The sequence below is a fragment of the Halichoerus grypus genome, chromosome 4, assembly GCF_964656455.1.
Source record: "Halichoerus grypus chromosome 4, mHalGry1.hap1.1, whole genome shotgun sequence".
Taxonomy (NCBI): Eukaryota; Metazoa; Chordata; class Mammalia; order Carnivora; family Phocidae; genus Halichoerus; species Halichoerus grypus.
In genome coordinates this window covers 143,630,213-143,655,378 of record NC_135715.1, presented here as the reverse complement: position 1 = coordinate 143,655,378, position 25,166 = coordinate 143,630,213, and the positions used below count along the sequence as shown (strand labels likewise).

Genomic DNA, 25,166 nt, shown 5'->3' with positions numbered 1-25,166 from the left:
CGGTATGGTTAGTAGAAGTATAATTAATATTATAATTCCTATCTTAGTCATCACTGGCCTTCATGTCAAGTTTAATTTTTAGACTACTGTTTTCAAAAGCAAATAAAGGAGCCATATAGTATTTAAAACACTTGACAAATATAACAAATAAGTGACAATTTCAAAATAGGAAATCTATGTCCCATTAAGGCAAGAGAGGAATGATGAGAACATCTGGTAATGTAATTAGTATGATTACAGAAACACATCCGTAGAATTTATGCTGCAGGGAAATGTCATGTAACCCGCCCATCTACTGCAGTGCCTGGACAAATGCCAGTCTCTTTAAAAAATAAAGAAGAGAAGATATTCTCCTGCAAGAGATGGTCAATCATCTATGAGCTTTTATTTTTTTTTTTAAGTTTTTTCATCCCGTTGTTTTGATTCATATAAAGCCATGTTCTACCTTTGCTACCGTAGGGGAGGAAAAAGGTTTCTGGCTTGTTCTGAAAGTTAAACTGACAAAGAGATTAATAGGAAAAAAGCATACAGATTTATTTAATAGTTTTTAATAAGTTTTACATGACATGGGAGGCTTCATAAGGAAATGAAGATCCAAAGAAACAGATCTGAGTATTTTCATGCTAGGATTGAGGAAGAATGGGGTCGTGGAAGACTAGGATAAGTTAAGGAGTATGAAGTAAGTGTAGTAAACTGGGGGATACTTAACAGTGCTTGTTTGTTTGGATTCTTCTTTGAGTCCCTTTGTCTTCAGAGACAAGAGTGCTCCTTTCTTCTGGCTATAAGGCACTCCTCACGTGAGGGTTTTATGGCGTGTTTCAGGGAGAAGGGCAGAGGGAAGGTGACCTTCCTGCTTCTGCCATTTTCTCAAACCCCTTCAGCTTACAGTATTCAATGTGCCAGGGTGTCATACTTTGCAGTAGTTGGTCCTGAACCCCATCGCTACTCTTGAGGGAAAGAAGTTATTTTGAAACATCAATAAATTGTTTCCTCAGTTAGCTTGAGGAGAGCAGCAGTTAGAATGTTCTCTTTGGTTCCTCCTTATGTAACATATTGTTTTTTAATGCCATAATATCTATAGTTTATGCCACAATTGTGCATTTAAGTCTATGGTAATTATGCTTGTTTATATTAGTTTTACTTTTGGGGCGATACAAATCTGGGAATGGTAAGTAAAAATTAGCATTCTTCAAATCCTGGGGACAGGGGTGCAGAGAAAGGGAAAGGCCATAACAAAAAAAAAAAAGCAATTTGTGAAATGATTTTTCAGTTTATTAGAAATCAAGGAAAAGAAACTTAAAAAGATTGATGCCTTTTTCTTTAAGATAAGATTATACCCAACATTGTCATAAGCTCAGTAACTTTTTAGATATTAAAGATTGTTTTTTTAAAAGCACAGATTTAAACATAAAAAATATTTTTAAATGAGTCACATAGTTTAAAAGGAGTTTCAAATTTGCTTCTTCTATTGGTTAAAGGTCATTTTAATTTGAGGTCAATATCAAAGAATTAAAGTAGAACTCAGGGGCTTCTTTCTATTCCAGCATCATTAACAAAATTATCCCCCTCTGCTTTAAGTCTGAAATGTAGAAAATTTAATTCCAGTGCAATCTACAAGACACTCTAAGAAAATGCAAAAGCCTCTGGTTTTGAAGGAAGATGGGCTTTCCCATCCTAAAACCATCACAATTTCTCAAAAAGAGCATCAACGAATAGAAGGGTTTGTTGAATTATTAGTTCATTTAGGGCCATTTATTTTCTTTGGGCTCTAGTTTCCTGTCCTATAAAATGAATCCTACCTGTCATACATATTTAATGTGATTATTAACTGAGAAACATAGGTGAGGCCACTTTATTAACTGTAAAGAACTGAACCAGTATTAACTGGCAGGAGGGCAGCAACAATAATAGCCTTTTCATTTTTATAACTGATGCTTAAATAAATAGTTGGTGTGCAGTATATTATTAATATGTATTTGTGGAACTAAACTGAATCAAGACCAACGGATTTGAAAAAGAAACAGAAGAATAAATAAGTATGATGGAATTTGAAAAGAAAAAAGGAAATATATTTGAAAGCCTCTCTATTGTAAAAGAAGACTCAGATTCCAGAATTAGAAAAACTAAAAATGAATCGCTTAAAAGTTATCCAAATTCAAGATCTCCCTTTTCGTAGTAGAGAAAAGTAAATTAAAACCAAAAGGAACTTGGCAAATAGTGTAGCATAAATAATTAGAAAAAATATATAAAAGGAAAGAACAATATCTGAAAAACATGTCAATATTTATGTACCAAATATCTAACGTGCTTCCGAAGGCAATCCAAGAGGAAGAAAGTAAGACACAATGATGCAGGTGGAAGTGATGGTGGTGGTGGTGGTTTTGTGTTGGTATATTTCCAAGCTCCCACAGGAGCGAAGCACTGACAAGTCAGCTTCTGCTTGTTATCAACCCATTTTGCACCTGGTGGAGAAAAAGAAAATAAACTATTCCAGAACACCGTGGAAATGTTCCAGAGAATTTCATACCATGTCACATAAATCTCTGTAAAGGGAAAAATCTGGTATGCAACTTAATAGCCACTAAGCCTGCATGCTATGATAAATTATCCAATTAGTGATTTGTAGGAGGACGTTTTTCTTGGAAAGACTTTCAAATCTTAAGGAAAAAAACTACCACCACAACAAACCAAAAAAAAAAAAAAAATGATTACCGTTTTTTAGATCATCTTCTAAGGAGAAGTTTTAAAAGACAGAAAATATAATTGGTTACAATGCTAATGCTGTTAAATACATACATACATATGGTGTGTATATTTCTAACTAAAACAATTTTGTTCTGTTGACTGTCATATAAGCATACAAAGATACCCTTTTTCTCTTCTGATCCCATTCTCTCTTAATGCTGTTGCTTTCTGTCTATTCCTGTCTCTTCTTTTCTTCTTTGCTGCTTGTCTGCAGTTCCTGAAAGAGAATCAGAGGAAGAAACAGATCTTAGTGTTGGAAGGAGCCTCACAGGAACATCTGATCCACTCCCATATATCATTCTCTCCATTTTACTGCTCAGAAAACTGGGTCCCAGTGTGATTAAAGGGCTTCCCCAAGGTCACAGAACTATGATCAAAGAGGAGATGCCACCCTGAGCCGCATCACCTCACCTCGTTCTTTTTTTTTTTTTTAAGATTTTATTTATTTTGAAAGAGAGAGCCTGCGCAAGCAGGTGGGGGATGAGCAGAGGCAGAGTGCGAGAGAGAATCTCAAGCAGATTTCACACTGAGCACAGAGCCCAACACGGGGCTCAATCTCATGACCTTGACATCATGACCTGATCCGAAATCAAGTGTCAGATGCCTAACGGACTAAGCCACCCAGGTGCCCTGCCACATCACCTCATTCTGTTTCCTTCCAGTAATTTATCACTATCTGACATGATTTCATTTATTATTATTAATAATTTATGTATGAATTCGTATGTATATTGACAGTCTTCAAATACTAGAATATACATCCATGGATTTAAGGACTTTAACTCTCTTATTAATACCTGTATCCTCAGGACTCATTCATACATATTTATTGAATAATAAACTAGAATAATAATCTTTTGTTTCTAGAGTATACTTTTATAAATGACACCAAATTATCCTATGGAAAATACTGTAGAATAATTAAGGATATCTGAATTGTTCTATCTAGCTACAGGCCTATCATAAACATTAACCTAATTTATGCATTTTTAAGTAGCAAAAATATCTAGTGAGTATTAATGTTTTCAACTCTTTGACATGTATTGAATAGTCTGTGCTTCCTTGAGATACCCCAGGGAAGAAGAACTTTGCTGAATTCTGTTCATTTGGGAAGCAGATATTGCTCGTTGCAGATATTGCGAGTTGGAAGGTGGCCAGGTTCCTGGTCTAAAATATTTACTTTTGGGGCTCCTGGGTGGCTCAGTCAGTTAAGCATCTGACTCTTGATTTCTTGGCTCAGGTCATGATCTCAGGGCTGTGAGACTGAGTCCCCCGTCAGTCTCCATGCTCAGCGGGGAATCTGCTTGAGATTCTCTCTCCCTCTCCCACTGCCCCTCCCCCTTGCATGCATGTGTACTCTCTCTCTCTCTCTCTCTAAAAATAAATCTTTAAAAAATATGTACTTTCTCCAACTCCTTTGCATCAAGGGGTAGTCTTACGGCATAGCTCTAGTCCAGTAAGACATTAGTTGGGGGCCTCTGGGACAGCTTTGTTTTCCTGCTAGATTCTTTCCCTTTTTCTTCCCACTGCTCTTTTTGCTTAGAACAGACTGGATGCCTGGGGCAGCAGCTCTCTTGGGACCATGAAGTCACAACTTTGAGAATATTAAGGAAAATGAAAAGTGTCTGGATACCCAATGGAGTCTTGAGCCACACAATTCCAGTCCTGGACATTTTATTGCATGACATAAATCAGCCTGTATGCTACTGTTTGCTGGGTTTTCTATTATTTGCTGTCAAATGCTTGTTCTGAATAATAATGAAGAATCATTTGCCAAACATATTCTAATATTCTGCTACTTCTAGGGCTCTAATCCTAGTGACATATACTCCTAGGGTTTACTGTGCTCATTGCTTCAAATTAGGCTCATTGTTACTAAAAGTAAGAGAAAAGGGAAAAAATACTAAGTCATATTTGTAGAGTGAGAAACAAAAAATGAAGATGAATCCAATACCATTTAATACCATTTTTTTCCCCTCAAGTTTTTAGGCTTGAGTTTTCTCCTTTGCCTACTTCTTCTACTCTCATGTTCGTCTGCCTTCTACAGACCAAGTTTCTCTATCTGCATAAACTAAGTATGAAATGCAAGGAGGAAAGTGACTGCACCAATGTCTGTCCACAGAATGAAGAGGACACACAAGATAAATGTCAAGAATAGTTCTGGAATTGAATGATAGCCTCTTTACAAAATGCAGTCAAGTACCTATGCATTCATGTAAATTATTTAATTCACATAATATTGCAAAATAGAAACCTCACCCCCATTGCTGTGTGAATTACGTGGGATGTTTGACAACTTTAGCACCTTAACTACTTACAGTGTCACTTAAAACCAAAGACGCCCTCCATCATTTTCCTAAAACTCTTCTTCCTCTGATATTTAGTTTTCCAGAATATCATGATGTTTGAAATCTAATAATTTAATTTCTTTAAACAGATTTCACATTTTGGCAGCATGGACATTTTTAATAATTAATACACCTGCTGGAGCTTTGAAAACTGGTTTTTAGAATCAGGGTCTTAGAAAAGTAAGGGCATTTCTTCCTCCTTCATCTTCAGAGAAAGCAAATATTCAAAATCACTATGAGCATTAACACTTTAATGTAATTAGACATGATTTTTCTATTACTCAGTGTGCACTTACACTGCTTTTAGATGTGGGTAAAGAAACAGAATTTTTAAATTAATGCAACATAAGTGGTTTATTTATAAATTCATAAATCCATATTGCCATTAAATGAACTCAACAATACTTACACTTATTTGCTATGACCATACCCCAAACCAGTGTTTCCAAACTTCATTCAATTGTATATCATTTGGTGATTTTGAGGTACCACCTCTACTATGGTTATTTAATATTTTTCTTTAAATTGATTTAAAATATATTCACACATTAACCTTGCCTCATCCTAAGCAACAATAGCAATAAGATCATGATTATGTATCTTTTCTAATATGTATTATGACAGTATTTGTAAGTATAAAAATAAAAGTAATTTGTCCCTTACCAACCTAAAATAATGTTTCCACAATGTAGAAAACATTGCCATAATTGAATTAAAATTTAAAATGGATGGTGAGAACTTTTTTAAGAACAGAAAAAGTCTGAGAATTTTGTTTTTTATAAAGACCCTCACCCTAGCCAACTCTGGGAAGCAAAAGGGCTTACAATATTATTGTCTAATAGAAAGAATCCTGGTCTAGAATTCTGCTCCGCCCTGCTACGTTCTATGCTTCAGTTTCTTATGTTTAGGGAGATTAGGGAAAAAACCCAACATATCTCCCTGACATAACCTTTCTTAGATTCAGTATACACAATTAAAGAGGATCCAACAGCAAGTGGCCAGGATGATGAGAAAGGTTGGGAGGACCTGGTGGTGTTTTAACACAGAGACGAGGCCACTTGGGAGAAGACATCACAGTGCTGGATGGCTGTGATCAAGGAGGTGAAGTACAGAAGAAAGAGTTTCATACAGAGGAGAATAGTTAAAGCTCTTTAGCTGGGTTTGGGATTCAGCTGGAGTTAATCAAGAAGGGAGGGGATCAATCACTGGTCTGTGATGTTGAAGAGGATCGTGTGTTGGGTAAGGCTTGGATAGACAGCATCAGGTCCTTTCCCACCTTGATAACAACAATAGGGACCGATTACTAAATGCTCCCTAAACTGGACTAAGCATTTTAATGTGTCTTATCTCATTTAATTTCCACGATAATCTATAGGGGTAGGTATGATGTTACCCATTTTACAAATGGAGTAACAGTCTAAAATTTGATAGAGATTGAATTTGAACCCAGGCCAGAGTGACTCAAAGATCATCTATTAGCCATTATGTTATATTATAAATGTGGTCTGGGAAAGATAAAGTTTTTGTTTTGTTTTGTTCAGAAAGTTTCTTTGACCATTCAGCCAAACTGAAGCCAAGTTGTCTTCTTGAAAAAATTTTGTTGTAAACTATAATTGTGTGAAAAGGAAACTGAAAAGCTATTATCTCAGCTGGCTTCCTTCAGATTTCTGAGAAAGCCAACATATTTCCCAAGGAAAACTTATGCTTTTAATTGTAATCTCTGTTTTGAGAGTAGAGAACAGAATGGAAGAAACCAACATTTCCTAAGGAAAACTTATGCTTTTAATTTTTATATTTTTGTATTTTTAATAGAGAACAGAAGAATCCAGAAGCCATGCTACTTATTTATCCAAATGATGTTACAAAATCAGCAAAAGCTTTGATTTCTTTTGTTTGCCTGAATCCTTTTGAAAAAAAAAAACAAAACATTTTGAAAGTATGTTCAGGAAAGGGAGGGCAAGTTTTATTTTTTAGCACCTTGGGGTATCTCAAATAGTCTCAAGGGGTATCAGAATGTTTTCTACAAATAATTCAAAATCATGTAAAACAAATCTGTGCCTTAATCATGTTTTAAGTAGAAAGAAATTTAGGAAATCAAACAATCACAGCAGGTGGTCTAGAAACTCCAGAAAGTTTTGATTGAAACTGGCTTAATAACAACAACAAAACCCATAAAAGGCTAGGGGTGGGGGTGGGGAGGAGGAGAGGAAGGAAGGAAGGAGGGATGGAGAGAGGGAGGGAGGGAAGGAGGGAATAAGGGAGGAAAGGAGGGCAGGAAGGAGGAAAGACACTTGGAACCAGAGTACTCACTCATACTTGGTGATACTACTTATCAATGAGTTTTGCATTTATTTTCTTGAGGAAAATATCCTAAGAAAAATGATTGTTATCTCTACTGCATTGTCTAATAGATTCACATATTTCTCTTAATCTCTATATTGTAAAACTTGCATTCAAAATTAAAAACAATAGTTTTACTTCTTTGAATCTTGATATAAGATCCCACAGTGGATTTCACATTTGCTTTTTTTCTTTCCATCTTAAGTTCCCTCTTTACTGACTTTTGAGAAACGTTTTCATTTTTTCCATCCATGAAACATTGAACCTCACCAGTATCATCAGTGTGGGAACCAAACTGAGCATTCCACCATCCTCACTAAATTTTATGGCATAGATATTTTACCTTGAAATGCCATAAATCATTAATGGGGTGTCTGGTGGCTCAGTTGGTTAAGTGACTGACTCTTGGTTTCCCCTCAGGTCTTGATCTCAGGGTTGTGAGATCGAGCCCCATGTCAGGCTCCATGCTCCACAGAGTCTGCTTGAGATTCTCTCTCTCTCTCTCTCCCACCCCCTCTGCCCCTCCCCCTGCTCACGCACACACTAAGCTGTCTCTAAAATAAGTAAATAAAAATCTTTAAAAAAATAATTAATATTGTCCTGGAGGCCAGAACTTTGAATAATCAAAAGCTTTATTCAGTAAATATATATATATATATACTGTCCTGGAAAACCTTGCTTTATACTGATGCTTTACCTTCTCTGCCAGTTTTAAGGATGAGAAATTATCTTTCCTTTATTTTTATAACCCCCAGCAAAGTCGTTTGCCGGAGATAAACTCATTAAAAATAGTTATTGAGTTAATGAATGACTATACGCATGAATTAATGGAATTTCTTATTTGATGAAAATAGAAGATTTATAAAATGCTAATGATTCCTTAAAATGCAATAGGAAATAGCTCATATTTCAAGTAATAGCCAAAAAAGTGGCAGGGGAGATTTTGGCATATTTTATTTTAGATTTAACATTTTTCTTTCTTAATAGCTAGTGGAAATGCTGGGAAATATATCTCTCACAGCTCAGAAAAATGAGAATTCTGCAGTCCTTTAGCCATTAACATGTTGGAGGAAAAAGGATGGTTAATACCTAAAGACCAATATATTATGATCTTTTGAATCAAGAAATTGGGCATTTCTTCATCATTTTGAAATAAATACCACATACTGTTCTGTATACAGAAACATGATAAATGAAACTTAAAAGTTTCCTTAAGGGGCGCCTGGATGGCTCAGTCGTTAAGTGTCTGCCTTCGGCTCAGGTCATCATCCCAGGGTCCTGGGATCGAGCCCCCGCATCGGGCTCCCTGCTCAGTGGGAAGCCTTCTTCTCCCTCTCCCACTGCCCCCCTTGTGTTCCCTCTCTCGCTATGTCTCCATCTGTCAAATAAATAAATAAAATCTTAAAAAAAAAGTTTCCTTAAAATATTCCTCTGTAAGTTAAACCCAGACACACCATGTCTAAATGTATTTAATATTTATTTTTTACTCTTAAAGTGAAGCTATTTACATTTGACCTTAGAAGGCAAATCACATCAGTAGGACATCAGGGATTAAGCTCTGCAGTATTAAAGTTAGAACACTCACATATTTGCAAATGTCTATGCAAATGTCATTAAAAAGAAAAATCACCATAAAATAAATGTTTGTTCTTTAATTGTAAGCAATATCGAACAATCTGTACTTGGTTCTAAAGTTCAATCAAGGAGAGCTTCCCAGGAGGTGTATTACTACTGTATGAGTGTAGAGAGCAGAGGTGGAGAATGCTTCTGGAGGTCAATCAAGGAGTGGCCTTCCATGGGATATTCAGAAAAGTTAATAGTTCAGTTATTCCCAAGAAGCCTTCTTGCTGCAGACCCGTAATTAATGTTCCCACTGCTCCTCTCTTTCGTTTACACCTTCTTCTTCTTCAGGGAATGCTGATTCATTCTGGCCTTTCAGATGCTTAACCCCTGAAATTATAAAAAATTATGCTCTATTTAAGTGAAATTTATTTCTAGCAGATTCATTGCTTTGCTGCAAGAGATAAAGAAAATGAGTGGAAAGTTTTCGCTGGTATATACACGTTTTCTCCAAGAATTTCAACCATCTAACCCTATATAAACGTTTTAATTCACTGAGAAATCAAAACACACCAGCCAAATTTCCATTAGAGACAGGCTTCCTTTATAATTAAATCTTCTCCATTAAGAATTGCATCACAGCCTATTAAAAACCTGTTAACTAAAAATCTGCTCACAGGCTCTTACTGTAATTCTGATATATTACTTAGCTCAAATATTTCTTTTGGCATCCCTGAACTTCATTACAAGCAGAATCATTGAAGAAACCCCTAGGAACAAAGGGGGGTGTGCACCATTTCTGTAACTTGTAAACAACAAAAGAATCACGATATTGTTAGTCTCCTTCAGGAATCAGAACATATTCATTTGATTACGAAACTTCCATAGACAAAATTCTCCAGTAACTTCCCCCACCGCCCACAGAGGGGCAACCCACTGGCACCTGCTGCCTGCTCCACAGGCTGATAGATCCTGGCCTCTCCCCACCTATTTGGCCTCATTCCTTCCCAGCCCTTCCTGCTTCCCCCTTTCACAGTAATTTATGAGTTACTAGTTAGGGACACTAACCTACTCTTCCACATTCCCTGATCATTCCGGGCTCCTTCCAGCCTCCATGCTCCTCTCCTTGCCTTCTCCCTGCCAAATAGCTTCTTCCTACTCCCCCACTGATAATCTCCCGCTTGTGCCTCCGCCTCAGCTTGCCTCCTCTGGGAAGCTCCTCTAATTTCCCCAAGCGGACTTGGCTAGCTTTTTCTCATATTTCCCTCCTGCTCTTGGATCATTTTCTCTTGTATCAATTAGTTTATAGAACTGATTTGTTCACATATCTTTCTCATTGGAGCAAACTTCTTGATGTCAAGATTACATAGTTTCAGTTTGGGGTCTCAGGCACAATGCCTGGCAAACAGTACGTACTCATCCATATTGACTGAATAAATGAATGATATAATTAATAAATAACTTGGTGTATGTCTTTGGCATATCTTTTTTCAAGATTTCAAAATTAACCCAAATTTGGAGTATAAACCAGAAGGCAACTACCACAACTATATACTCAAAATCTACAGAATTACCTTCTGTTTCACTTGGGTCTGTTCTGTTAAAACATCATACCAGTGGACACTCCATGTGTCCATTGCTACTTAACATGAAAAACTGTATACATATTTTATATTTTAGAAAATTGGTTTATAAGATTTTTCTAAGTATTACTGAAAAATATTCTGGTTAGAATTGATAAATGAAAGGAAGTCACTGCTCATGTTTGCTATGAAACAAAGAAACTCAAAAAATGTGTGGATTTGCATTTACTGCAGTCAGCAAGCCTCAGAGTGCTGTTTGGCAAAGAATGACATCCTTGGGCTTGGTGGATTATCTTGCAAAAATATTTGATCAGTTGTAATAATATCTAAATACTTTAATTTCATCTGCAAACACAGATCCCTCACAATTCCTGTTGACTCAAAACTGTAGATGGACATTTATTATTAACAAATGGAACTTATTTTATATTATTATAAATTACAGTGTGGGAGGGAGATGTCTAAATGTTAAGGAGAAGGTAAGGGAATTCATTCATTCAATAAGCATCCAATCAGTTACTCTGCTAGAGTCTTACATAGCTTAGTCACTAAACCTCACAACTCCATGACAGAAATACCTGGATGGTGAAATTTAGACTTGAAGAAGGGAAGTGATTTGTTCAAGGTTATAAGGGTGGCGTAGTTTTAAAAGAAGTTATGACACATCATATTTCCTCAGTATACACTGATGACTAAGTGAATAGTGAATGAGGCATAAAGTTCCATTGTCAGGAGACCCTAACTCATTTTCACCTTTAGCTTTTTGGATGTTGATATAGATTTTCCTGTCATTCTCTAGGATTTATTATAGGTTTACAGTACCTATTAACCTTGCTTAGACAATGTTGGGATTGACTCTGAAATATTAAAGCACAATAATCATTCAGCCACCTGTCACTCTAAGCTGAAATTGTCTGTGCCTCTCTCAGTTTGAAAAGGTTCTATTACCTCTAGAGCTCATCCCTTTCATCCACAAGGTAACTACAGAGTAATAAAGTTGTGCTTAAGACAATTTTCTTTAAATTAGAGTTAATAACTTAATGGCAACATTGATTCATTTATATGAGGGGCTCAAACATCAAGAAAATATGGTAACCAAAAAGTCCAGGGGCACCTGGGTGGCTCAGTCGGTTAAGCCGCTGCCTTTGGCTCAGGTCATGATCCCAGGGTCCTGGGATCGAGCCCCGCATCGGGCTCCCTGCTCAGTGGGGAGCCTGCTTCTCCCTCTGCCTCTGCCTGCCTCTCTGCCTACTTGTTCTCTCTCTGTCAAATAAATAAATAAAATCTTTAAAAAAAAAAAAAAAAGTCCAACTTACTAAACCATTAGTCAATTACTTCCCTTACTTGAGTATAGGCCTACTTGCTTGTCCTGACCCATATTTAATTTATTTTATAACCCAATAATGGTCACAAAGTTATATGAGGAAGCCTTTTTAAAAGTAAAATCACTCACTTGGGCAAACCTTGGAGGATGCCTTTTTTAGCCTTTTTCAAGTGTGACATTAACTGTTTCTAGGTGAAAGATGGGAGGTGATATCATGAACATCTCTACAGAATCACACATTCTTTGGTTCTCAAAGCACTTTACATTCATGTCATCTTTCCATTGAATAACGGATAGTTGGTTAACTTGTGTCTTGAATCTTTTTTCCTATCAGTAATATTTGTTTGGTTACGGATGCAATTGTACTAAGATTAAAGTGTGAGGTCTATGAGGACTTTCTAATAATTTCTGTCTCCCCACGCCCTCCTCCTATTCCCAAACACACATATACTTTGTGTTTACATTTTCTTTAAACCTTCATTTAATATTAAGGTAATTCTGAAGGTGGAAGAAAATAACTTGGTCTGGGGGCCTGAGAAAATCCTCAGAGCCAGAGCTGCCTCCTCTGCTGAATGCTAACGAGCATATATTGAAACACTTCGCCTGCACAGGACTGACTCGGCACAGCATACAGCAAAGAGTCTCCTGGAACAAACGCAGACTCAGCCAGCCCTGCACAAAGCAGAAGGCCAAGAGATCCCAAAAAACACAATGGAGGTTCTCTTCTCCATAGCAAATGGACACAGGATAAGGAACCAAATGTAAGACCAAGATATGCAGTATGAACCCATGAAGGAATGAAGAATACAGAGTTTGAGGAAGGGAAACTAGACTGAGTAAAAAAAAAAAAAGGAAAGGAAATAAATGTTGCCCCAAACAGGACATAATCCTCCTGCTCTTCTCCATTCTGTAAATCAGGCAGTTAAATGTGAGTTGGATGAAGCTGGGAAGTGACAGAGCGAAGGATGAATAATGAATCCACAGAGGGAAGCTTGTATTTGGCAAACCATGGGTCAATATGTTTATCAATTAATTTGGAGTGAAAAAAAGGGCAGGCTTATTTACATTTGTAGATGACACAACACTTGGAGGGAAAGATGGCATGATGAAGGACACAACTAGTATTCCCAAAGCTTTCTAAGAGCGGGGAAGAGGCTGATGCGGGTCAGGTGCAGGCCAACAGGCAGTTTTGCTTTTAGAAAGATTACTCTGCTTCTAAGAAATAGAGAATGAGGGCAGTCTCGATTGATTATAGTTAGGGGTTTCAGGTGATCACAATTCCAACAGGACCCAGCAGAGGCACCTGTTTAGGGACCAGGCTCTTGGTGGTGTCAGCAGCCTTCCTAACATCAGGCAGCAGGCAGCAGGAGTGACTCCCTAACCTTGGGTTGTCAGACCTTTTCTGGAATATACTTACTAAGTGTGAGCTCTCTGTTTCAAGAGTTCTATTGAAGAAGGTAATTGAGATTAAAAGTAGTCTTATGAAATCACTTTTCTAGAACAATTGTATTTGAAACTGAAATGCCTGGCATAGAGAAAATTAAGAGAGGACAAAAGAGGCTGCCATTGAATTCCTAACAGACTGGAAAAAAAACTGAAATTTATCTATGTAGCTCCTGAGAGCAGAAATAGGGTCAATAGCGGACATTTACATGGTGAGGGCAGACTATAGCTCAAAAAGAAAAGAAAATTCCTAAACTCTTTGTTTGCCGAGCAATAAACATGTGAGCGAGCTCTCATCACCATATGGGTTCAAGTCTAAATGTCTATCTCTGAGATGGGTCATAGAAGGAGGCCCTGCATTGTGCAGCACGAGGGACTGACCACCTTGCTGACCCTGAGATGCTATTAATCCATAAAAGAGATCTTCTTTCTACTGAAAAATTTGCTCTGCTGTGAGTATTTTAAATTACAAAAAAGTAATTATGACTTCTAATGACATAAATGGCTCAAATCCACATTTTAAAACTAATTCACATTGGGAGTAGCAAATGTAAATGGATTTTTTTTTTTCAACCACATACTTTAGACCTTAAAAATCATTCTAAAGTCCTCTAGGGAATATGTGGGTGGATTTTACAGAGCCTCTGACACTTTTGGAATTCTATTTATAGTTGTATTTGTGCTTTTTTGGGGGAAGAAGGCCCATAGTTTTCAGCAGAATCTCAGAGCGGTCTCTGACCCACAAATAATTGTGAATATGAATCCTGGTCTAATCTGCTTAGCTTAAAGATGAAGGAGCAATATCAGATGGCAAAGTGACTCGTTTAAATTCACACAGCAGTCATTGGCTGAGCTGGGACACAAATCTTGGCCCCTAATTCCTACTGGGGGCTCTTCATCTGGGTCACCAGGACCCAATCTTGCCCTGTCATTGACCTTTTCCCAAGTTAAAACCTGAAGGAAAATCAGGCAACAAGATCATAAGAGCTTTTTTTATTATCACATTCCTTGAAAGAACTTTACATACCAGAGAGATTTAGATGTAACTTGCCAGTCTTTTGTTGTTGTTACTGTTTTTAATGGAATTTGGAATCAGAAAGATATAGAATTTAATCTCACCGAAGAATATTCCCAGAATAGAACCAAGTTACAAATAATGTTCAGGTTATCGGAAAAGAAGCAGCCTTTCTCTCTGCCGTGATCAAACCTGAGACAGGACTCTGGGAGACCCAGAAAACATGTCATGGTCTAGTCTGGGAGATGAGACATAGTAGTCATCAAGCAATATGAGTTAAATATCATAAAGTAATAAAGCCCCTACTGTGTGTTAGGCACAGGAGAGAGACACAACTACAGATCAAATGGGGATGAAGGTCAAGAGGCGATGATGTATACATAAATGAAGTTAATTCTGTGAATATGTGTTACAGACCAGTACTACAAATAATACATTTGGAGAGTTCTGATATGGGAAAAAAGAGCTCCAACTTGGGAGATATTAATTTGGAGAGCTATTTATTGAGCAATACACTGGATAGAGTAAAGGAAACAGCAAGTCTGAGTTCTATATAAGAAAACTATTTGCAAAATACAGTTAACAGCCATTTATTTTCTGAAGGCCTACTATGTACAAAAGAGTGATTTCAGTGGCCCTAGAAAGATTATGTTCTAATGGTTCCTGGTATATTGACCCTTCAAATTTTATCAAAATAATCATGCTAGATATACTTGAGGGATGTAATGTATCCTATAACATGGTACAGCAGGGGGATGCCTGGGTGGCTCAGTCAGTTAAGCATCTGATTTCGGCTTAGGTCATGATCCCAGGATCCTGGGATTGAGTCCCACATCGGGTTCCTTGCTCAGTGAGGAGCCTGCTTCTCCCTCTCCCTCTGGGAGCTCTCTCTCTCAAATAAATAAATAAAATATTTAAAAAAACAAACAAACAAAACATGGTACAGCAGGGCCCATCATCTCTCAGCTTGAAAATGTGCTTTCCATTTCCCAAAATGCTTTCATATGTATTTGTTTAATCTTCTTGTCATTCTTTTATAATGCCTAGCTATATATTAATACACTTAGGGTCACAGAGATCAAGAGACATATCAACTTCATTCCAAAGCTAAACACATTATCATGTCCTGAACTCACCCTAAAGCTATCCCTTTCTACTTTATCTGAAGTAAATTACATATATGCAGTACAGTTAATCTCTGTTCTAATATGGTAACTGGTCAGTTAACATAAACTGCAAATCAACACATTGTCATTTCATTTAATACCCTTTTACTTAGGGAAGCATTTTTCTGGAGAGGAATAAATGTGTGATATGCTTCTCTCTTCATCATACACAGAAATAGGGGCAGCATGTTTATGTGATATTCATAACTATTTGTGAGTATTATATATCTTATGTATATTTTTACTATGATATATTTCACCAAAGCTCTTGCCCAAGAGTAAACCCTAGGTAAAAGATTTAGCAGTAAATACAAGGGAGAAGGTAGGGGAGGAGGTACAGTTACATACTGTTTGTTAGAAGTGTGAATTCAAATAATATCTTTGGAGAGTAGTTTAGTCTTACTTAAAATGTAAAGTGCCCACATCTTTGTCAGTAAGTATGAGGTAGGAGCCAGAATTTTGTGAGAATCCTACTACTCAGCCTAGGATGAGAATCACTTTGATGGACTGAGTGCCTCTTTTGCCCTCTACACTCAAGTGCCCTTCTAATACTCCTTTTGCTTCTAAGCTAATGCATTCCCTATGAACTCAGAAATAGAGTTAAATTTTTAAGCCTACATATAATGGAGCTAAATGTGTTGAGCAATTTCACTTTAGAAAGGGACAGAATGGCTCCCTAGCTAGCAAGACTTGACTGCCATTGATTGAACACAATAGCATGTCTAAAATAAAGAATGCATCAATCAGCAGGAGCCAGTGGTTAGCCTTGAAAGCACTAAAAATAAAATAACGAAAGGGGAGTTGCATTTACAGCCACAGAAGCTAATGCTGTCTGTGTTTTTTAAGCACGCCCACAGGAGGATGTCCTGTGCTGGCATTTTAAAGGCTCTGTTTTCCAGGCAGGGTAGTTTTCTATTGAAGCAATGATCTCTATAGGCTACCATAGCCTGATGCCAGTATACACCCAATGACACAGCCAAATCATCCAGCTCTGATTCTAATCTCACTGAGAAACCTTCTGACAACAACAGAGCTTCTTCACAAGGAGAAATGACCCCAGCTAGACATAAAGAAGGTAGGAGTGAGTCGTGGAGCTATCTAGAAGACTGTTCCAGGCAAATGGAACAAGAACTGTAAACACTTTGTCTGAAGCACACCTGCCATGGTCAGAGGACAGCAATGAGCCTGGAGTGTTGGGAATGAGGTAGTAGGAGGAGGTAAGCTCAGACAGCTGAACTCAGGCTGGGCGGAGGAGGAGCCTGACAATGTAGGACCTCAAGGGACCTTATAAGCATTTTGGCTGTTATTCTGGGAAGCTACTGACAGATATTTTTGGTGTTTTTGTTTGTCTGTTTGAGTAGAGGAGAAACATGATCTGATTTTCAAAGCATTTTCAAAGAATTACTCTACGGTCCAAGATGTAAGAGCTTAGATGTCACCACTCTATTCTAACAAGTAAAAAGCTGAACTAGCTGAAAAAAATCAACAACTCTTCTTAGATCCATTAGAGAAGCAAGGTCACAGAGCAAACCATTGCCAAAATATGGCAACGCAGAAAAGTGGATATAGAAGAACACAGCTTGCTGGAGCAGAAACCCATGTGGAAACCAGTGCCAGGGTAGGAAAACCTGAACTATAACTGATGAATGCCTGAAGACTCAGTGTGGACAACACAGACAGATTAAAAACTCTGGGGACAGGAGGGCAACTGTTTAAGGCCCTCACAGTCTTGTGTATTTTACCTCCTGGAGCTCTAATAGGTTCTCACAGTAGAAATCAGAGAAAAATCTCCTCATGCTTTTGACAAGGAAGGGGGATAGTGGCCATTTTCAAAAACAGAGCATTCTATTCTTCTTAACAAGGTCTGCTCTCAGGAGGTTCTTTACCAGAGCCTAACCTTCTGGGATTATATCAAAGACTAACCTACCTGGGGGGGAGAGAAATACCAAATTCCATCCCCTTTAGCCCTATTATTCTACCTAGGTGGGGAGGAGCAGAACCAAGAAGCACAGGTGAGGTTTATAGTCCACAGGCACAGACTTGCTAAAAGGCTGAGACCTTTTCACAGACCGTAGAACACTTCCTCTCGACCCCTTACCACCACATTACTAAAGATCTGTTTACCACTGTTCCTTTTAGCCAGTACATCATGTTCACCTTTCCACAAAAATTACAAGGCATCTATAGGCAAATAACACAGTTTGAAGAGACTAAAGAACCATCAGAACTGGAGTCAGATGTAACAGGAATGTTGGAATTATCACACCAGGAATTGTGTTTTAAACTACACTTAATATGCTAGGGACTTTAATGGAAAAAGTAGATAACCTGTAAGAACAGATGGATAACGTAAAGAGAGAAATGGAAAGTCTAAGGAAGAATAAAAAAGAAATACTGGAGATCAAAAACACTGTAACAGAAATGAAGAATGTCTTTGACAGGCTCATTAGCAGACTGGACATGGATGAGGAAAGAATCTCTGAGCTTGAAGATATGATAAGAGAAAATTCCAAAACTGAAAAGCAAAGAGAAAAATACAAAACAAAATATGCAAGAAATATGGGACAACTATAAAAGATGTAACATGCAGGTAATGGGAATATCATTCTGGTATGAGAAAAAAGAGAAAGAAATAGAGGCAATATTTGAAGCCATAATGACTTGAGGATTTCTCTCTAATTAACATCAGGCACTAAACCATAGATCCAGGAAGCTCAGAGAATTCCAAGCAGGATAAATGCCCAAAATACTACACCTCTGTATATAATATTCAAGCTACAGAAAATCAAAAATAAAGAAAAAAAAAAAAAAAAAGAAAGAAAAAATAAAGAACCCGGAAGAAAAAAACATCTTGCCTAGAGAGGAATAGAGATAAGAATCACATCCAACTTCTCCTCAGAAACTATGCAAGAGAGGAGTGAAGAGAAATATTTAAAATGTTGACAGAAAAACCCAGCAACCTATAATCCTTTACACTGTGAAAATATCCTTCAAAAATGAAGGAGGAACAAAGACTTTCTCAGACTAACAAAAATTGAGTGAATTTGTTGCTAGTACACCTGCCTTGCAATAAATGTTGAAATTCTTTAGATAGAAGGAAAGTAACATAGATCAGCAACATGGATCTACATAACAAAAGGAAGATCATCAATGAAAGAGTAAATGAAGATAAAATAAAAACTTTAACTTTTCTTATTCTTAGTTGATCTAACAGCTGATGTTCCAAAACAATAACAGCAACAATGTATTCATTTATGTATGTTTACGTATATATGTTATATGTTTATGCATGCTTATATATAAGTGAAATAAATGACAGTGATGATATAAGGTACAAGAGAGAATAAGATTATTGCATTATTATAAGGGACTCACACTATCTGTGAAATGGTATAGTGTTATTTGAAAGTAGACTTGGATTAGTTGTAAATGTATATTGCAAATTCTAGGACAACCACCAAAATTTTTTTTAAAAAGTATAACCAATAGGGCGCCTGGGTGGCTCAGTCGTTGGGCGTCTGCCTTCGGCTCAGGTCATGATCCTAGGGTCCTGGGGTTGAGGCCCGCATCAGGCTCCCTGCTCTGCGGGGAGCCTGCTTCTCCCTATCCCACTCCCCCTGCTTGTGTTCCCTCTCTCGCTGTGTCTCTCTGTCAAATAAATAAATAAAATCTTAAAAAAAAAAAAAAACGTATAACCAATAGACTAAGAAAGGAGAGAAAATAGAATGATACAAAATGCTCCATAAAAACTACAAAAGGCAAAAAAAGAGTGGAAAACAAAAATAGAGACAAAGAACAAGGGCAACAAATAGAAAGCATGATATTTACTAATGTAACACCCAACTATGGATTGTCTATAAGAAATTTCTTTAAATAGGGGCACCTAGATGGGTCAGCTGGTTAAGCAACTGCCTTTGGCTCAGGTCATGATCTCGGGGTGCTGGGTTCGAGCCCTCCATGAGGCTCCCTGTTCAGCCAGGAGTCTGCTTCTCCCTCTGCCTCTCCCCTGCTCATGCTAGCTCTTGCTCTCTCTCTCTCAAATAAAATAAATAAAATCTTTAAAAAAAAATAAATTTCTTTAAATATAAAGATATGTACAGATTAAAAGTATAAATGGGTGGAGAAAATATATTTTGTTAACAATCAAAGAAAGCAGGAGGGGCTTGGTGGCTCAGTCTTTAAGTGTCTGCCTTCAGCTCAGGTCATGATCCCAGGGTCCTGGGATTGAGCCCCGCATAGGGCTCCCTGCTCAGCGGGAGGCCTGCTTCTCCCTCTCCCACTCCCCCTGCTTGTGTTCACGCTCTCGTTGTGTCTCTCTCCGTCAAATAAATAAATAAAATCTGAAACAAACAAACAAACAAACAAAACAAAGAAAGCGGGAGTAGCCATATTACTTTTTCACCAGCTAGAACCCAAGACCTGACCTTTACGCCCACCTGCTTGTACTAACTCATCTCTGTCCCACATTTTTCTTTAAACTCTTTTTTCCACCTTATCCCTAAACTCAGGTAAATGGAAAGCAAAACTGCCCCTTGAGCTAGAGTGACTGCCCAGACCACCCAGACCAGTTTGAGCATAACCCCAACTTGGGCCTGCACAGGTGGACCATGGGGTAACCTCTAGAATGACCAACAATTACACTTACCTCATTGTAAAACTAAAATCTCTGCCCAAGGAGAAGCACAAGCCTTATTTACATTACATACAATGTATGTATAGGCATGTTTCCTTAAGGCATAACATTACTCCTGCCTCTACATGGTGACAAGGCTCCCCTTTTAAAATATTTATCCTAATCCTAAATAAAAGGAACCCATCCACCCTTGTTCAGGGAATCATGGCTTTGGAAGTTACTCCCTGTGATCTCCTTATTTGTTGCAAAAATAAAGTTGACTTTGTGCGACAACTCCACCTGGTGTATCTATAACTCACCAAGGAGGGAACTCATGTTGGTTTGATTACGCTTTCAGACTGAATAGATTTCAAAGCAAGGAAAATTATCAGAAATAAAGCCGGGCATTATAGCTGACAAAACTACAATTGAGATAAACCCAACTTTACATTCCTAATGCCTGAACCTAGACAATGAAACACAACGGACAGAAAGCTTACAACCTTGAAGACCACTTTCACATAAAACTTTTAACCACATTTCTTAAGTAAGCTTTAACATTTCCTGAAAAACACTTTATTTTCCTGTTTAAATCATTAATTTTTTTCACTTCTGGAACAGTGCCTTAATAGCATAGATGCTCAGTTCATTTTAAGTGAAGAATTAAGTGACTTCAATCTCACTTTCATTAAAAGTATTTCCCATTCAGAGTATACAGAATTTTCAACCTACTCATTTCTTTTTTCAGATGAATGAAATTCTGCCCCACCAATATAAGTCACACCTTCTATGGCAGAAAAATTAGAGTGTTCTCGGTCTGAAGTTAGTTTGTTCTTCTCAGGCTCCTATACTTTTTTGGACTTACTTAGCAATTACAATTCAAGAAAATGTGTAGTAAATCTTAAAGATGGAAACAAGAAATGATACTTGCCCCAGTATATAATGTTGCTTCGATACCCAAACACAGGTAATTAATCCCACTGGGTATATAGCTTTTATAACAAATGGATTTAAGTACTGAGGTCTCCCCAGTGTTTCTCTTGTTACTTAAAATCTTCAGGAAAGTGCTAATCCTGATGACTTGCTAGTTAACATCCAGTCCCAAATTGTGCTCAGTTCTCTCCATATCCTGAGGCTGTTTTCCTCCACTTTGTCTGTGGAGGGCCTCAGCTCAGTTTGCTTCTCATTATGCAGCTCGCTTGCCGCCAGGAAGCTTCTGAATGACGACATTGTTCTGCTGTTTCATCCTCTGCCCGACCCAAGGACATGCAGTTCACACTCTGAGCCTTGCAACTGTTTTGCTCTGACCCTGCTTTTCTGTTCATTTACCATTGTTCTTGTAGGCATTCTTGTTCACCGGCAGCTTAACTCTCTGACCATCCCTTTAAATAACAGCAATTCATTGTATTGCCATGGGGCTCACTGACCTACTTTCTTCTTTGATGTGCTGCCCTACAGTTGGTCTGTTCCACTTGTCTCCCATATGTAAAATCACAGTATCTCTTCTTCTTACATATCTTTAGCAAACTCTCCTTAGATGAGCTGATACCATTTTATTTCTTTCTTCTTAAATTCTGATTTTATTAAGAATACTTGATGCAAAGGAGCAATTGTATATTCATTCTACAGGCAGTAGCAATTTTATATGGTTTACGTAAGGAAGAAAAAAATTAAAATTTTTTGCTTCAAATTGTAATTTTCTGTTATTTCTATCTTATGATATTCAAATGTAATAACTGGGGGAGGAAGTATTCACTTACCTAATTTCCTTAGTTTCTCAACACTTACCTGAAAAAATTTCTTTTCATTACCAAAATTGGAACCCCCCCAACACACTCAGACATTATAAATTAATTGCTCTAAAATCATGGCTTTTGAATTTTCAAATTCTTCTCTTAAAAAAGTAAACAATCTTAGTTTCAGTGTATACACACTGCATTCAGTTTATAAAAATTTATTATCTTTGTTTTAGAAAACTTCTAAAATTATTAATAAAAATTGAAGTTTTTCAAACCCCATGTTGAATTTCATTTAAACCCATAGTTTGAGAGGAAGAATTCTCTTAAAGTATGTTTATGGCTTATCACACCCCAAAATGATGTAAAATCATTTCAATATGTTCCCAAATTTACTGCACATCTATCTTTTTAACTTTTCTGAGTTACTTATTTTTATTTCTCCCTCAAATAATAGAAACTACTCTGAGGAAAAATATATAGATAACCGGTAAGGTAATCACCAGATTTTTAGAAATAACATGAAATTATTGAGAATAAACAGCACTTTTATTTTTGGCTTGATACACTGACTAGAAATAGTCTCCAATTTACTAACACAAGGCAGCAGCATCTCTCACACAAAATGCCAGAGGGTCATTTGGCTAGTGTCTCTTATGCACAATTGGCCATGAATTAAACTTTTGATATTTTTCTCCAAATGAGTCCACAAATACAATCACAGATATTTATTGACAAATTTAGTGACAATTTTTTTAAAGTATATATCATTAAACTTCACAGACATTTGACTACTGGATCATTCTACCTGGATTATGCCATGAATTATTCTTTTTTATAAATATAATTATGAATAATTTAATTGTATCATATCATAAGTTTTGTTGTGTCAAATGAAAATATTGACAAATCTATCCTTTTTGCAATTCTGTTTTGGCATTACTTCATTTGTTAATACAGGAAACCTCAGAAAAGGAGAGTGGCCAGACCCCCTATCAGCCAGAGGGTTTATTAAGAAAAACATATAAACCAATGGACACAGAAGGAAAATAGCTTGCGCTCCTGGTCCACTTCCCTTCTAGTCCCCTCCCCATATAACTTAGCTCAAAGAGCTGTCGTCCCTTAAGTAGCGATAGTGCTGTAAGAAAGTGCATTTTCTCAATCACAAAAGTACAAGAGTTGAAAGCACTTTAAAAGGCAGTCTTGAATTAAAACAACAGTCCAACTTACCCCTAACACACATACATACACACCATCACCACCACCACCATCATATTAAGATGTGAAAACCAAGACCTGTTTTCTGAAGTCTCACAGCAAGTAGTAGTCACTCAATCTAGAACACAGGTTGTGAGACTTTCATTCCATATTCTCTGCATCATACTGCACCAGACACAGAGAGTGCCTGGGAATCCCAGCAGAGTTCCGTTTCCTGCCTTCTCTTACCCAACCATGATCTGGTTGCTTGATGTCGACTACGAGATAAATCACTAAGAGGTAAAATGTACCATGGTGTGTGGAAGCTGGGCCCTTTAGAAAGATACTCTAATGAATGTTCAGTGACATTGAAATGGACTCTTACTATAATAATTTAGGCATATTGTATTCTACTTCTATAAACTGACCTAAAAAAATACCACTTGTAGCATTGATTCTATATATTTTGAGATCCAAATCCTTTAGAAGTCAATTTTCAGAACACAATCCTTTTTTATAATTGGAGGCTGCATGTTGGGAAGATTCGCCAACAGTACTACCAGAATATAATTAGAAGTAGGCAGAAATAAGAGGTATAATTTTCTAAGTTTCTAAGAAGATTTGTTTATTTCTCAACAAATAATATTATCCCCCAGGTGTTCCTGATTTGTTCTTTATAATGAGTATCTATTGATAGTCTTTTCAGCAATGCTCTCTACCCTCCCGTTTACAGGGAATGACTCCTTTCCACTCACCTTCCTTCAGGAATCAATCCAAACACAGAGAACCATCAGCGCTGCCCGGTTCTCCTGTCGCCTTGCCCTCTGTCCATCGTGCCAAGATGAAGGGCCCTTGACCCATGCTGGGCCAATCATAATCCTTCCCCCTATGATTTTGCTGTCTGAAACCAAGTCTTTACATTAGAATTTTGAAATTATAGGTGGTATAAGATGTTAAACTTGTTTGCATGGCCATATTTCCTCCATGAGGAGAGGGCTCATCTGCAGGGGACTTAGAGGAGGATGAAGTTCACAGGCAAAGTGAAGGACATGGAAGACATGGCAGCCTTTGATTATCTATTTCCTGAGGCTCAGCTGCTTCCTCTCTTTCCTTTCCTAATAGTTTGTTTTCCCTTAATGTAAAGTAACTGAGTAATCTTTCAATAAATTTCCCTTTTGCCTGAACTAATTAGATTTGGGTTTTGACATGTAAAACCCAAAGTGACCTGAACAGTCTATTCTCCCTATCTTATATCTTCCTGGAAACTTCTTTCAGCATGGAAGACAGAAAAGAGAAATGGAAGGCAACTGGGGTATCTCTTTTTTGTTCCTTCTTTTCTGCCTCTACCTCCAGCTTTGAATGTAACATATGATGAGCTAAGAACCAGACAAAATGGGAAATGTTCCATTATATCTCAGGAGTGTCCTTCAAATTTAAATCTTAGACTCATTACTGGAACTAAAGTAATGAAGAAAATTTAGGAGATTTTTTTAAGTCAGTAATTGTCTCCTTATGGGCAAGGCAACTTTTGAAGGATGGATATCATAGACTTGCAGGTGAGATGTCAAAATCATCTTATTTCATGCTTTCTTTGGTTCCTGAGGTAATAATTTTATTATTACAAAACCCTGAACATTTATGGTCAGCTCTCATTGTGTGGATTTGTAAATAATTTGTAAAGATGACAGAATTTGAGTGATTCTAAAAGAAGTGGTTTGCCCAGAATTATCACAACTTAGGCTTTATAATGCTTAAAATTTGTCAGTTTTCTCAGATTAAACATCTACTTCGGTAAATTGTGAAGACATGCAAGATATTGACACACATGATGTTATAGCACATTAAAAGCAGTCTTCTGAAGACTCTAGAAAAATATAGCAAAGAAAAACTTTTTAAATACCATAGTTAGCTCTTGAGCTTCCTCCTTACCATTATTTCAATTTGGCTTTGAAATACAAGTAAATAGTATCTACAATTTTTGATGTCATACATTTGCTATTGTTCATCTATGTTTTCCCACTCACCTAGTTTACCCTTATATTATGATCTCAGCCAATTCTAGGTAAAATTAAGGTTCAGCTACTGCATGGCTTACCT

General features: G+C 37.2%; 1 protein-coding gene and 1 long non-coding RNA gene across 3 annotated transcripts in view; one reads left to right on the top strand and one right to left on the bottom strand.

The window, feature by feature from the left end:
- LOC118527777 (uncharacterized) overlaps positions 1-25,166 on the top strand; it is a 151,489-nt gene that overhangs the window by 3,102 nt on the left and 123,221 nt on the right. The gene's annotated exons all lie outside the window — the stretch shown is intronic.
- PPP1R1C (protein phosphatase 1 regulatory inhibitor subunit 1C) overlaps positions 382-25,166 on the bottom strand; it is a 125,326-nt gene continuing 100,541 nt past the window's right edge. The window contains exon 5 of one of the 2 annotated variants that reach the window (XM_078071068.1): positions 382-2,962. In XM_078071068.1, the coding sequence (XP_077927194.1) occupies positions 2,898-2,962 (65 nt within the window). In that variant the 3' untranslated portion in view covers positions 382-2,897. Of the gene's footprint in view, positions 2,963-8,938; positions 9,384-25,166 lie in introns of those variants that run through there. The other variant, XM_036079759.2, reaches the window with a different exon arrangement.